The sequence below is a fragment of the Carcharodon carcharias genome, chromosome 21 (genome assembly GCF_017639515.1).
Source record: "Carcharodon carcharias isolate sCarCar2 chromosome 21, sCarCar2.pri, whole genome shotgun sequence".
NCBI lineage: Eukaryota > Metazoa > Chordata > Chondrichthyes > Lamniformes > Lamnidae > Carcharodon > Carcharodon carcharias.
In genome coordinates, this window is record NC_054487.1 from 81090399 (window position 1) to 81105773 (window position 15375).

Here is a 15375-nt window from a genome sequence, read left to right on the forward strand (position 1 = left end):
TCCAGTTGTAATGTAGGCTTTTTTTATGTAGGCTAGATGGAGTGCCAACCCAGCAGGCTGCTTTGTCTTGAGTGTTATTGGAGTGTTGTTGCCTGGATGAGTATTCCATCACGCTCCTGATTTGTGCCTTGTAGATGGTGAACAGGCTTTGGGGAATCAAGAGGTGAGTTACTCGCCTAAGAATTCTCAGCCAAAGCTGCACAGCCAATGGATGGTAGGAATCTTATTGCTGACCATCCAGTCAGGAGCAGCTTAATCATGAAGGCAGTGGGGTTCCAAGGTATATCTTCTGCTCATTTAGGAAAATCCCAGGTGCAAGTGGAAGATTCCACTAGTCCATCGGGCTGGCTGGTCAGTCATGAAGAGTTAAAGTAAAATATTGCAGATGCTGGAAATCTGAAATAAGAACAGAAAGTGTTGGAAATGCTCAGCAGGTCTGGCAGCATCTGTGGAGAGAGAAGCAGAGTTAATGTTTCGAGTTCAACATGACTCTTCTTCAAAGAATATTTCCGGCACTTTCTGTTTTTCTTTCAGTTATCAAGAGTGTTTGGCTAAACAGAATGAGTTTTTTAAAGCACAAAGGCCATTATTTTTACTAGGTATTGTATTCTATCAACGCAAGATATAGTGTCATTGAATGGCACAGCAAGGAGGCCACTCAGCCCATCAAGTCTGCACCAGCTCTTTCAAAAAGGAGTCCGGTTAGTTCCACTCGCCTGTTCTTTCTTCATATCCCTGAAAATTACTTTCCTTGAAATATTTATTCAATGCCCTTTTAAAGGCTACAATTGAATCTGTTTCCACTTCCCTGTCAGACAGCGCATTCCAAATCCTAACCAATCATTGCTTAAAAACTTTTTTCCTCATGTTGCCTCTGGTTCTTTGACCAATCTCCTTGGGCTGAATTTCCCCGCCCCTCCCCGTTGTAGGGGGATGTTGAAAGGCGGTGCGCACAGGCGCGCTTCCGATCAGCACCCCTGATCGGAGGCGCGGCGCCATTTTACATGGGCGGGCCAATTAAAGCCCACCCAGTGTGACATCCGCACAGAAGTGCCATGCGCTCCCTGTGTGGGTGGGAGGGGAATCCCAAAATCAAGAGTGCACTCATTTCCCTGAGGCTAAGTGCTGCCTCATGGAGATCGGCTCAAAATGTACCAAACCTAAAAATAGTAAAATTTCCCTTTCGTGTCCCCTCATGTGACAGCATTACATGAGTTGGGACATGTCCATAATTTTCACATAAACTTAATCAAAATTTTTAAAATCCTACATGAAACCTCATCCCACCTGTGGATGAGGTTTCATGCTTTTTCTAGTTCGCACCAGGGCTCCTGGCTGATTTTGCTGTGCCCCCACCTTCCTGAAAATTTAAATGGGGCGCAGTGACGTTGAGAGTTCCCCCCGATATCACCGTGCGTCATTTTACATGTCAGTGAGCGGGCCCCACCCCCGCTTGCCAATGCGTAAAATCCTGCCCCTTAAGTCTGTGCCTTCTGGTTATCGACCTTTCTGCCATGGACAACAGCTTCTGCTCATTTACTCCACCTAAACCCTCACGATTTGAAACACCTCCATCAAATCTCCTCTTAATTTTCTCTGCTCGAAGAAGAACAAAATCAGGTTCCCCAATCTGTGCACATAACTCAAGCTCCTTTTCTCTGGAACCATTCCAGTAAGTCTCTTCCACACCGTTCGCAAAGCCTTCATGTCCTAACTAAAGTGCAGTGCTCAGAACTGGACACAATGCACAATGCTGAACTAGTGTTCACTGTGACATACATTGAACTGGGCAGGAACTGATGGCAATCATCGGAGAGTTAGGGCTTTAGAAAAATATTAGCAAGGAATTGCCTTGGGTTTACTGGCTGGAAATGTGACATTAATGTATCTAAACAGGACCCCTTCCAACCGCACCCCCAAAATGGCAGCAGAGTTGGAGGAGCTTTGGCCAAAACCTATATGGACAATAGTTATTTTGACTACATCACTGGAATAGTTTAGGTGCCTGATCATTCAGGACACCCCACCAAATTTTATTTCTGTCAAGATCCTGCTGTTGAATAGTAACCCATTGTGTAGCCAGCAAGCTTGCATAGGCTGTGTTAAGTTGCTTATATGTAAGTATTAAGGATATTGTGCATCAAGCTAAATACCAAATGTTAAAGAGTGGCTCTGTGCTGAGATGGATCTCTTTTTCACAACTCTTAAATGTGTGCATACAAGGAGATTAATGTTCGGTCTGAGTATCAAACGATGTGGAACCAAGGTGGGCAAATGAAGTTAAGATACAGATCAGCCATGATCTAATTAAATGGCGGAACAGCTCAAGGGGCTGAATGGCCTCCTCCTGTTCCTATGTTTCTAGATGTTTGAAAATGGGGCCGGTCTTCTCACCTGTGTGTTAATTGAAATATGTGCACACTACAACCTCAGTAATGCTTCTTCCACAATAAGATGGTATGTCTCATTCCACCAAGGTGTCCACTTGCTCCTATATGTCTTTGGTCAATCATTGAGAATGGTAAAAAAAAAGAAAACAATTAACCAATAGCTTCTTTGGGCTTCCAACTCCATATTGCCTCCAGGTCCTGGTTAAGAAGTAATGGGGAGTAAGATTGTGGGACCTGCTACCATAAGGGAGTTATTGAAGTGAATAGCATAGGTGCATGAAAGGAAAAGTTAGATAAATACATGAGGAAGAGAGGAATAGAAAGGATTAAAGGGGCAGGAGGAGGCTCATGCAGACCATAAATGCCAGCATAGACCATTTGGGCTGAATGGCCTGTTTCTGTGCTGCAGATTCCAAGTAAGTTGTGGGACATTCAGTGAAAGAGTCACATAATTTGCTAAGCATCTTTCTTTCATGTAACACACTGACAGCACCCCACCCTTTTCTACCCAGGGCGTGGCTCCAACTCCACTGCACATACTCTGGAGCAGACAAATAAAACCCGTGCACCAAAGTGTGAACGCACACATCCAGAGCTGGTCCGTGCTAAAAGACACTCTCTCACAGCCAGTAAGTATTTACTAATGACTGCACAAGGAAAGGTATAGAGTGACCCAAGGCCTATGTGTGAGTAGGTGCAGTTGTGTGAGTGTTTATATGAGGATGGGAGCGTGTATATATATGTTTGTATGTGTGAGTCTGTATGTGTGCGAGTGCAGTGTGTGTGTGTGTGTGTGTGTGTGTGTGTGAGAATATGTGAGTGTGTGTGTGTGTGTGTGTGTGTGTGTGGGGTGGGGCATGTGAGTGTGTGTCTGTTTTGTTTCTCTGTGCATATATGTGTGTGTGCATGTGAGAGTAAGTGTATGTGAGAATACGAGTGTGTGAGTGCATGCATGTATGAGTGTGTGAATGTGTGCATTTGTGTGAGTGTGTGTTTTTGTGTACATGTGTGTGAGAGAGTAAGTGTATGTGAGAATATGTGAGTGTCTGAGTGCATGCATGTGTGAGTGTGTGCATTTGTGTGAGTGAGTATGACTGTGTGTGTGTAAGTCTATATATTTGGGTGTGTGTGTGTTTGTGAGTGAGTTTCTGTGTGTTTGAGTGTGTGTGTGTGTGTGTGTGTGTGTAAAATCTTTGCAAGTCAACCATTTTTTCCCCAGTGCAAGATTCTAACCTCAGTCTCAAAGATTTGGTAGTGTTAAAGCATAATTCCCCATGGCATGTGGGAGTTGGGTGGTGACTATTTTATGGTCATTGGATCCATAGGAAGTCAATGACAGTTATTTCATTTTTCTGCCTCTTCTTCTCATTCAGTGTACCAGTTAATAGTAAATGAGCTAAGGTGAAATAGTCAGAGGAATACAAGGTGGAGGGGTTAATTTTGACTTGGGTCGAGAGTGTAAAAAGGCAGGTGAAGATGAATATCAGATCAGCTGCTTGTCACACATTTAAAATCATAGAATGGTTACACAACAGAAGGAGGCCATTCAGCCCATTATGTCCATGCCAGCAAGAGCCCAACTCCCTTAACTTTTGTCCATAGCCCTGTAAATATTTTTTCTTCAGATAATTATCCAATTCCCTTTTGAAAGCAGCGACTGCTTCTGCTCCCGCCACATACTTTGGCAGTGCATTCCAGATCCTAAATCACCCACTGTGCGAAAAAGTTTTTCCTCATGTTTCCACTAGTTCTTTTACCAAGCTTATTTTGTTTCCCTCTCAACCCCTCAGCCAATGGGTACAGTTTCTTTCTATCTACACTGCCGAGCCCCTTCATGATGTTGAACACCTCTCTTAAATCCTCTCCCAATCTTCTCTTCTCTATGGAGAACAAAGTCAGCTTCTCCTATCTATCCATTTAACTGATTCTCCAGATTTCGCAATTCTCATTTCTATTGATATGACCAACAATCAGGAGAGATGAGAACAAGCATCTGATCAAAATCGCTCTAAACTCTGGATGGCCCCTCACTTTAAACTGAAATCTAAATTATTCGCGCAAAAGTTAATAGTCCTGAGGTGTTGTGATTTTTAAATCAGGTCACAATTTATGGAAGCACTGTGTAACAGCTTGTCAAGATGTAGCTAATAATAAGGAAGAATATATTTATTTGCCTTGGAGGTTGTGCAGTGAAGGTTCAATAGATTGGTCCCTGCGGTGAGAGGATAGTGTGATGATGAGAGGCTGAGTAAAGTGGACCTTTGCTCTTCGGAGTTTAGAAGAATGGGAGCTGATCTCGTTCAAACAAGCAAAATTCTCAAGGGACTTTACAGGGTAGACACTGAGAGGTTTTTCCCCCTGGCTGGGGAATCTTGAACATGGGGCACAGCCTCAGGATAATGGGCTGGCCATTTAGGACTGAGGTGAGGAGAAATTTCTTCACTCAAAGGTTTGTGGATCTTTGGAATTGTCCACACCGGAGAACTGTGGATGCAGAGTCACTGATGTATCAAGACTGAGGGCCGAATTTTCACAGAGTCAAGAAGATGCTGTGGATCTTTAAAAATGGCAGGTGGGACATCCCACCTCCATTTTTGACAGATCCAATCTTTGCCAGCAGGGGAAGGGGATGGGCCATGACTCACATTTGAATGCAGCGTTGAGTTCAAACAGACTCCACTTTGGCTGCTGCAAGGGCCACAGTGTGGGAGTCACGAATTGATGGAGTAACCTTATCCTGCACCCTCTCTCCCCAATCCACACCCCTCCCTCCCCCTCTCCTCTCAGTGCAACAATTATATGTTTTAGGGTACTTTTTACTGAGGTGGGCTCAACAACTCAGGAAATTTCTCGGCTGAGAAATCTGGCCCTGAGATCGATAGATTTTTGATCGCTAAGGGAATCAGATCAAGGAGTAGGCGGGAAAGTGGAGTTGAGGTTAAAGGTCAGCCACAATTGCATTGAATAGCAGAGCAGACTCAAAGGGCCGAATGGTCTGCTCTTATTCCCCCTTAATACTTAACAGGGAAGCTATAAATGGTTTTGACAGATGGTTGAATTAGTCACTGCTCTGCTCTGAACATACTTTTGAAAAATGATGTCCCTATCTCCTTATGTGGCTTTGCGTCAGACTCTGTTTTATAATGTTCCTTTGAAGCACCTTGGGACATTTTCTTATGCTGTATCGATATATGTTGTTGTTGAGGAATGCCAATAACAAGTTGGATACATTGACATGCAGCTGAGTATTATGTTGAAAGGCTTCCCAGCTCTGGTGCTCAGGTATCTGTGCTTAACCTAATGCTGTGAAAGTTGCCTTTCTTCAGCTGTGAACAAAATAATTGACTCGTTGACATTGCAAAAGAAATAAGCAGTGGAATGGGATGAAGTGGATTACTCGTTCAGAGAGCCAGTGCAGACCTGATGGGTGAAAGGCCTCCATTCTATATTGTAATGTTTCAATGATGCTCAATACATCGGGTTTCACTACAGATTGGAAAAATGACAAATAGGGGAGGATTCTCTCCTCGTCAGGTGGGCCCAGGAATGGCCGTGAGACCGACCGCCGCCCGCGATCGGGCTCCGACCGTGATTTCCCGCTGGTTGGCCAATTAACGCTAAGAGCCTCAGCACTACCGGGGTGGGGGCAGGAGGACCGCAAGCGCTAAAGCATGCGCGTGTGCAGGGGGAGCGCATGCACTGACAGCTCCCTGAAGGCATAGAGCTGCCTTAGGGAGCCGAAGGATTTTTAAATGAAAAATAAACTTTTTGCATATGATATACACATGTCCCCACACGTGACACAGTCGCATGAACAGGGACATGTGAAGAAGGATACCAAACAGCTGAGCAGGCAGCAAAAAAAATGCAACTTAATTCATTACTTAAGAGCCTTAAAAGGCCTCTTCATTGTCGGTGGGGGCGCTGCCGCCATTCATGCGCGCGCACGCCGATCGAGAGATCGTGTGATCGCGCGATGAACTATTTCACTCCCGCCCAGTTCGGGCACGCGCCCACCTGCAGGACAAAAAATTCTGCCCGTGAAGTAATTGTAACGGGATTGCATGAACTAAAGGAGGCATTTCTGGGCCAGTGATTTACATGGGATAATGATCAGCGACTCACCATCCAACAACAGTACTGGGAGGAAAGGACTTACATTTATTTTAGCTCCTGTTGTGAGCTCTGCATGTTCCAAAACACTTCACAGCCAATGAAATACTTTTGAAGTGTAGTCATTGTTGTAATGCAGGAAACACAGCAGCCTTTCCTGCAGAACTTTGTAAATACACACAGCAAGCTCCCATTAAGAGCAATGTGATCACGACCAGATCATCTGTATTTTTAGTGATGTTCGTTGTGGGATAACTATTCACCTGGACGCCAGGGAGATCTCCCCTGCTCTTCAAAATCATGCCATGGGATCTTTTACATCCATCTGAGGCAGCAGGTGTTTAACACCTCGCTTGAAAGACAGCACCTCCGACAGTGGAGCACTCCTTAGCAGTGCTCTGGGACTGTCAGCCTAGATTGTGTTTAAGTGTCTGGAGTAGGATTTGACCATGCTTCTAACTCAGAGGCGAGAAGCTACCCTCTGAGCCCTGGCTGACTCTAACCCTCCAAAAGGCCTTTTACAAAGTTCCACAGGAAAGGCCATTATTTAAACCTGAAGTGTTATTGATTCAGAGAAACCTTTGGGATGGACTGGAAAGCATAGAAATTTTTTCATTAGAGCAGTGTAAATATATATATTTACATAGGCATATTTGGAGGGAGATGATGGCATAGTGGCAATGTCACTAGACCAATAAACCAGAGGTCCAGACTAATGCTTTGGGGACATAGATTCAAATGCCACCACATCAGCTGGTGGAATTTAAATTCAATTAATAAATCTGGAACTTAAAAAGCTAGTCTTAGTACAACTATCATTGATTGTTATAATAACCCATGTGGTTCCCTAATATCATTTAGGGAAGTAAACCTGCCGTCGTTATCTGGTCTGACCTACATGCGACTCCAGACCCACAGCAATGTGGTTGACTCTTAACTGCCCTCTGAAATGGCCTAGCAAGCCACTCAGTTCAAGGGCAATTAGGGATGGGCAACGAACGCTGGCCTTGCCAGTGACACCCACATCCCATGAAAGAATAAAGGAAAAAAATATGCGAGTTGTCACTGTGGAGTTGCAAAGGAATGTTATCAAGGATAGGATAAGTGAGGTTCTGGTAATGTAAACAATATTGTAGATGCTGTGATTATGGAGAAAGCTTAAAGCTTTAACCATGAACCAAATCACCCTTTCTCAATCCTGAATGCACCTGTGTTTAAAGTAAATTACCACACAATAAGAGGACCCAGTTGGTAACAATGATGGGACCCAAGGCTTTACTGAACCTGCTCAATATGAGGCAGCGTATGTTAATTGGCTTAAAAGGAGAGTTTGAAAGGCATTTAGTTTGCCAAAATTGGCGGACTGGATAACAGTGGTAATATCTACTATCACAACCGTATATTTTATCATTTGAAAATCGTATCAATTTGAATATAGAATAATCAATATATTCTATAGACTATAGAAACATCCCACAGCACAGATGGAGAACATTTGGCCCATCATGTCTGTGCCAGCTCTACCAATGTGCTAATCAATTAGTTGCACTCACCTGCTCGTTTCCCAGAGCCCTGCAAATTTTGCCAGGAAGGTCGGGGATAGGATTTATTTTCAACTTACTTTTCTAGGGGTGTGGGCACTGCTGGCTGGGCCAGCATTTACTGCCCAACCCTAATTGCCCTTGAGAAGGTGGTGGTGAGCTGCCTTCTTGAACTGCTGCAGTCCATGTGGTGTAGGTACAGCCACAGTGCTGTTAGGGAGGAAGTTCCAGGATTTTGACCCAGCGACAGTGAAAGAAAGGCAATATGTTTCCAAGTCAGGATGGTGAGTGACCTGGAGAGGAACTTCCAGATGGTGGTGTTCCTTGTGTCTGCTGCCCTTGTCCTTTCAGGTGGCAGTGGTCACAGGTTTGGAAGGTGCTGTTGAAAGAGACTTGGTGAGTTGCTGCAGTGCATCTTGTAGATGGAGTATGGAGGGAGTGAATGTTGAAGGTGCTGGATGGAGTGCCAATCAAGCGGGGCTGCTGTGTCCTGGATGGTATCAATCTTCTTCAATGGGAGCTGCACTTATCCAGGCAAGTGGAGAGTATTCCATCACACTCCTGGTTTGTGTAGATGGTGGTCAGGCTTTGGGCAATCAGGAGGTGAGTTATTCTCTGCAGGATTCCTAGCCTCTGATCTGCTCTTGTAGCTACATTATTTATAAGGCCCGGTTCAGTTTCTGGTCAATGGTAACCCCCAGGATTTTGATAGTGGGTGATTCAGTGATGGTAATGCCATTGAATGTCAAGGGGCAATGGCTAGATTCTCTCTTGTTGGAGATGGTCATTGCCTGGCACCTGTGTGGTATGCATGTTACTTGCCACTTAACAATCCAAGCCTGAATGTTGTCTAATCATCAGCAAACATCCATACTTCTGACTTTATGATGGAGGGAAGGTCATTGATGAAGCAGCTGAAGATGGTTGGGCGTAGGACACTACCTTGAGGTGTTCTTGCAGCGATGTCCTGGGACTGAGATGATTGACCTCCAACAACCCCAGCCATCTTCCTTTGGGCTAGGGTATGACTCCAACCAGTGGAGAGTTTCCTCCCTGATTCCCATTGACCCCAGTTTTGCTTGGGCTCCTTGAAGTGTTTATGGGCACCGAAGAGTGAGGGATCAGATTGTATAGACAGAGACATCTGAGATCTGAGACCAAAACAGAACATATTGGCAACGTTCCACAGATCGGAATGTATCCGATTATCACAGTGGCATTATCACATGTTGTTGATTTGGGTGTGACAGTTTTATCTAAACACTACCCTGGAACATCAGCATGACCGGTCTCTCCAGAGATGCTGACGAGCTTGCTAAGTTTTTGACATGTTATCTGTTTCTAACGGGAAGTGGTGTGGCCATTTGAGTGTCAAGGAAATCTAGAGACTATCCTGTACCAAACCTTCCTGGTTAGGAAAGGAAATAGTCAGGGATCAGTGACCTTGCAGAACATGAGAAAATAGACCAAAAAAAACACAGCAGAAAGGAGGTTATTTAAGTTCAAGTAGCCAGCAATGAAACAACACCTGTTACCAAAGTAACTTGTGGAAAGATTCCACTCCTCATCCCCTCCCCTTTTACAATGTCCCAATTTCTCAGTAAAACAGACTATTGCCTAATACAGAGGCAGGTAAATCCCAGGCCTAAACCTGTACCAGATTCTATCAAATCATTTAATTACATTAACCACGTAATTAATAAATTAGGCTTAGAACCATAGAAAAATTACAGCACAGAAGGTGGCCATTCGGCCCATTTTGTCCATGCCAGCCCGAGGACACCCAGGTGCATTTTCTAATCCCACCTTCCTGCACCCGGCCCATAGCCCTGCAGCTTACAGCACTTAAGGTGCAGATCCAGGTACTTTTTAAAAGAGTTTAGAGTTTCTGCCTCTACCATCAACTTGGGCAGTGAATTCCAGACAGCCACTACCCTCTGCGTAAAAAAGTTCTTCCTCATGTCCCCCCTACACCTTCTGCCACTTATCTTGAATCTATGCCCCGTGGTTGTAGAATTCTCCACCAAGGGAAACAATTTTACCCTGTCCACTCTATCTATTCCCCTCATAATTTTGTACACCTCAATCAAGTCACCTCTCAGTCTTCTTTGTTCTAAAGAAAATAACCCCAACCTATCCTCATAGCTTTTCTAGACTTTTAATTCCAGGTTTTTTTAATTGAATTCAAATATCCCCAACTGCTGTGGTGTGACTTGAACCCAGGTCTCTGGAGTATCCCCCTGGGACTCTGGATTACTAGTCTAGGGACAATACCACTACCTTCCCCCAAGCTTAATTTATGCAACTTGTCCTCATAATCTAACTCTTTCAAGGTCAGTATATTCTTTCTGAGGTCCAGCACACACATCTGCAAATCTTTGATGAGATACTCTTGAAAATTCTAGGTAAATGTGTAAAAGACATTTTACAAGTCTGAGCTTGATTAGTTTCGAAGAGCTGATGTAAACAACATTGATTATAGTTTCAATCGAAGCACATGAGAAAATTGCATGTTCTCATAGTTTCTCAGAACATTACTCCAACAATAAATTGTACTTCAGGTATGTATTTTTCATGAGGTTCCGTAACTCTTACCAAAATCCTTCTTGCACTGTGATTTATCTTCCAGTTAATTTTCAGTCACTTTGAAAAGCTAGGATTGCTCTCCTTTGAGCAGAGAAGAATAAGGGGAGATTGAATTCTTCTTCAGTTCTCTGTCTGAAGGCAAGGTCCAACCCAAAGCATCATGACCTCCACATGGGCAGGTCCCACATCCTCCCCAGCTGGAACTGAAATCAAACCCCATGCTACTGGCACCAATCTCATTCACACCAACCAGCCAGCCAACAGCCCCTGGCAACATACACTTTAGTCTGGAGCTGTTGGATAGTGATGGTAGAGCCTCCAATTTTCCTTTCCATATGGCTGGCCAGGAACCACTCCCACCACCTGTCTTGGGCACACATTGGAAGGATTTACAGGCTGACACTGAACCTGTTTGACCATGTTGTGAATACACCTTCCTTGACCACCAAGTCCTGGAGTGAACCTTGAACCCAGAGCTCCTAGCTCAGGGGTAGGAATGCTCCCCACTGTAGCACAAGACCTGCAGAGATGTAACAGAGATGTTAAAAATAATGGAGGATTTTGATAGAATAAATATGGAAAAACTGGTGGAAGGGCCAATAACTAGAGGGCACAGATTTAAGGTGATTAGCAAAAGGACCAGTGGCAACATGAAGAAACTTTCTTTACTCACGCAGCCCGTTGTTGCAATCTGGAAATTGCTGTCTGAATGGTCGGTGGAAGCAGCTTCAAGGGTAATTTGCAAAAAAGGGAATCGGATAAATACTTAAAATGGAAAAACAATTACAGGGGTTGGGGAAAGAGCAGGTGGTTTCATTTTGTGCCAGTGACACAGAGGATCAGAGCCTGAATAGGAAGAGTGAAATAGTGACAAAAAAAGGAAATAAATTGCAGGATTATAAGGAAAGAGCAAGAGGTGTGGGATTAATTCATTCGCTCTTTCAAAGAGCCAGCACAGGCATGATGGGCCAAATGGCCTCTTGTGTTCCAGAATGATCTTGTGTAGAGGGGATCGAATCTGTAAAGCTGAAGAGATGTAAGGGGTTAAATTTCCAACATGGCGCTGCTGACGCAGTGACTTGACTGTCATAGGTGCATGATGGGATAAAAGCCACTATTTTTAGCATGCGGTACTGCGTGCTCTGATAATCCAGTGGGTTCAGGCTACAGCGAATGAGTGACATGCTGTCCATGAGGCCCTTCAATCTTCTAAGTCCTGGCAACTCAATCTTATTGTTCTTAGTTGCTTATTTTCCTCGTGGATCTAAGATGTTGCTGCTTCATTGATGGGTCAGGTTGTTTGGTAAAGATCTCATTTCTTTTAGTTAGTGTTGACATGTTTGGCTCCCACTGGGTGGGTGTATCACCTTTTTCGAGGGACTAAAACCATCCCCGCTCATGGAGGGCTGAGTACAGCCAGGCTCTACTCCATGCCGGCAATAGTCTGTGCTGCCATGTCTCAGACGTGTCAGCGATTTCCCAGTGAGGAGAAGACATTTCACGACTTGGTTCAGCCACTGGAAGGAGCTTCCCTTTACTGAGGGTGAAATCCTGTCCCAACTGAGTGCATGTTACTCCATGTTTGAACATGTCAGTCCCTGTCCTGGGAACTGATCATCTCCAACACCGGAGGGGTCTTGATAAATGAATGACTGCCACCAAAACCAGTTTAGTAAAAGTCTGCTGAGGCCCAGACACACATGCAGGGCTTTGCATACAAATACGCTAATGAGGTAGAGAAATATTTTTTGAATTGCCCAGAACACCCGGGTGGTTAATATGTTATAAGCAGCACCTTTATAGTTAGCTTTAGTGGAAGAGGGGAACACTTAGTGTCTTACACCCATCTCGGAGGTTGCCTCTGATTAGCTCAGGGGATGTAAGTGGTGGGAACTGTATTAGCAACTTGAGACACCCACTGTATTATATATAATATATTGATATATGATATTTTATTGGTATTATTATTATTTTATGTGGCTCCTGAGACATCAAGATATGCGTCAAGGTGACCAAAAAGACAAAAAAGACCTTGAACTGGTCCTGCACTAGGAAAACAGGTGGCAGGTGGTCCCAAGACTTGTATGCAATTCTACCTTCTCAATCCTAGTGTTGTGGCCACCAAGCCCGTCATAACCTCCCATCCAGGGGTCAGCTGAGACTGTGAGTATCACTCTTATTGTGAGTGAAAGTGCCATTCCAGTGACTTAAACATACAAACCAGGCGGACACTCCAATACTGAGGGGCTGCAGTGTTTCCTCAGCACTGCACTGGGAATTTCAGTCAAGACTTTGTGCTCAAGTCTCTGGAGTGGGATTTGAACATGCAGCTTTCTGACTCAGAGATACCCACCGAGCCATGTCTGACACCAAGGGAGGGAAGGTACGAAGATTGCATGCTTCAGGGCACTGTGGGTAAATTTTGCTAAACTTGTTTCCAGAGTGTGGAGTCTGTGAGAATGGGACTTTTTTAAATATATTATTTCATGGAATGTGAGCATTGCTGGCTAGGCCAGCATTTTTATTGCCCATCTCTAGTTGCCCTTGAGAAGGTGGTGATGAGCTGTCTTCTTGAACCCCTGCACTCCATGCGGTGTAGGTACGCCCACAGTGCTGTTAGGGAGGGAGTTCCAGGATTTTGACCCAGCAACAGTGAAGGAACGGTGATACATTTCCAAGCCAGAAAGGTGAGTGGCTTGGAGGGGAACTTGCAGGTGGTTGTGTTCCCATGTGCCTGCTGCCCTTGCCTTTCCAGGTGGTAGAGGTCACAGGTTTGAAAGACGCTGTTGAAGGAGCCTTGGTGAGTTCCTGCAGTGCATCTTGTGGATGGTACACACTGCTGCTACTGTGCGTCATTTGGTGGAGGGAATGAATGTTTAAAGTGATGAATGGGGTGCCTTGTAGATGGTGGACAAACTTTGGGGAGTCAAGAGATGGGTTACTCTCTGCAGAATTCCCAGCCTCTGACCTGCTCTTGTAGCCACAGTATTGATATGGCTGGTCCAGTTCAGTTTCTGGTCAATGTTGATCCCCAGGATGTTGATAACGGGGGAATTCAGTGATGGTAATGCCATTGAATAATGGAATATCATGTTTATTGTATTCAATTGGCACCCTGGAAACATCCAGTGATCCAGTGGCCTGATTGTCTGAACCTTATCTTACCTAAAATCCAGGTTCAAATATTTTGTCCTATGACAACAGAGCTGAGGAAGTTTACATTCCATTCTCAATGGAGCACAGAGGGATCTGATCCAAATTTTACAATACCTCAACATCGTCAGTGACATGAATGTGGAGAAGTATCGTGCAAGGCCGGAAAGGATCGTATTAGTTTTCCCCTACCGTAAAGAAAGGCATTTAGGGGTGCATATCTGACTGAACACTTTCAGTGGAAGTTTCACTCAGTGGAGCTAACATCCTAAATTCAGATATGGATGGGGCAGCATTTCCCAACTCTGGTTGTCTCTAGTTGTTACTGGGTCTCCCTTATTTTTAAGCCTAGTGGGTTTATTGGTGACTATCTTATGTTTAAGGCCCCTGAACCTGGTCTTGTCTGTAATGGAAACATCTTCTGTCCTTCTGCCCTATCGAACCCTACCTCGGGTTGCCAACCCTCGAGGATTGGCCTAGCGTCTCTGGGAACTGAAGACACTGCTATGTGCAGCCCTGGAGAAAAATCATCGGGACATTAAAGAAGATTGTTTTTTTTGTCACTTTCTTTGAACATTTCTACTTATCAGATATAAAAATATTGAAAATGGGAAAAAAGGCTGTTTGGCTGAGAATCGAGCATCATCCAATTGGGTAATGAGTCTTTTTGCTTTACATCTGGCGTAGGAAGGTAGTACGTCACAGGGATGGATATATTGCTGAATAATGGCTGGAGCATTGGGGCAAGTCATGTGATGAAACCTCCAGGAATATATTTAATCACAGTCGGCAACCCTAACACTTTCATAAACTTGAAGACTTCTGTCAGGCGCCCCCTCAGCCTTCTCTTTCCTAGAGAAAGGACCCCTGGGCTATTCGATCTTTCCTGATAGGTGTTGCCTCTCAGATATTGGTGTGTTGAACGTGGCATTAGCCATTGTATTTCCCAGCAATGGTGGTGCGTTTTATGCAGGCTGGGTTTCTATGGCAGATTAACAAATCGATGTTGTTCTTCTCAATAGAGCAGCCAACTCTGGAATCAAGTGATCCAGACAGTTTCAAAGGACATTGTACTGACTGCATCGCGCCAGCGGACTATGTGCCCGTGATTGGAATCAGCATTGTTTGCACTGTGATTATCACTGTGTTTCTCACGTGCCTGTTTATCAGGGTACAGAAGGTAAGCCCATTGTCAAAAGTGATGTAAAATTGCTTATATGAAAATTCTATCTGCCTGCAATCTATTAACCCCCTATACTCCTGTTTCCACAGAACTGCAGGAGAAACAGAAGAAATAGAAATGATCACATAGACATAGAGCAGAAACAGAAAAGGTTTGAGCTCTTAAATACAATTTTGGGTGTTACTGGCCTCCGAATTACTGTCAGCAACGTTAGTAGCCCAACAGTAAACATAATCTTAGGGCAATCTTACATTCTCAGCCAGCTTTTGCTTGTAGGTCTTTTTTTAAACCAGAACCAGGGGTCACAGTCTGAGGATACAGGTTGGACCATTTGGGATTGAGATGAGGAGAAATTTCTTCACCCAAAGAGTGGTGAACCTGTGGAATTCGCTACCACAGAAAGTAGATG

General features: G+C 44.4%; 1 protein-coding gene across 3 annotated transcripts in view; it reads left to right on the plus strand.

Moving 5' to 3' along the window:
- kitlga (kit ligand a) overlaps nt 1-15375 on the plus strand; it is a 184274-nt gene that overhangs the window by 90763 nt on the left and 78136 nt on the right. For 2 of the 3 annotated variants that reach the window (XM_041216398.1, XM_041216399.1), the window contains exons 6-8: nt 2903-3019; nt 14806-14963; nt 15056-15117. In XM_041216398.1, the coding sequence (XP_041072332.1) occupies nt 2903-3019; nt 14806-14963; nt 15056-15117 (337 nt within the window). The remainder of the gene's footprint in view (nt 1-2902; nt 3020-14805; nt 14964-15055; nt 15118-15375) is intronic. The other variant, XM_041216400.1, reaches the window with a different exon arrangement.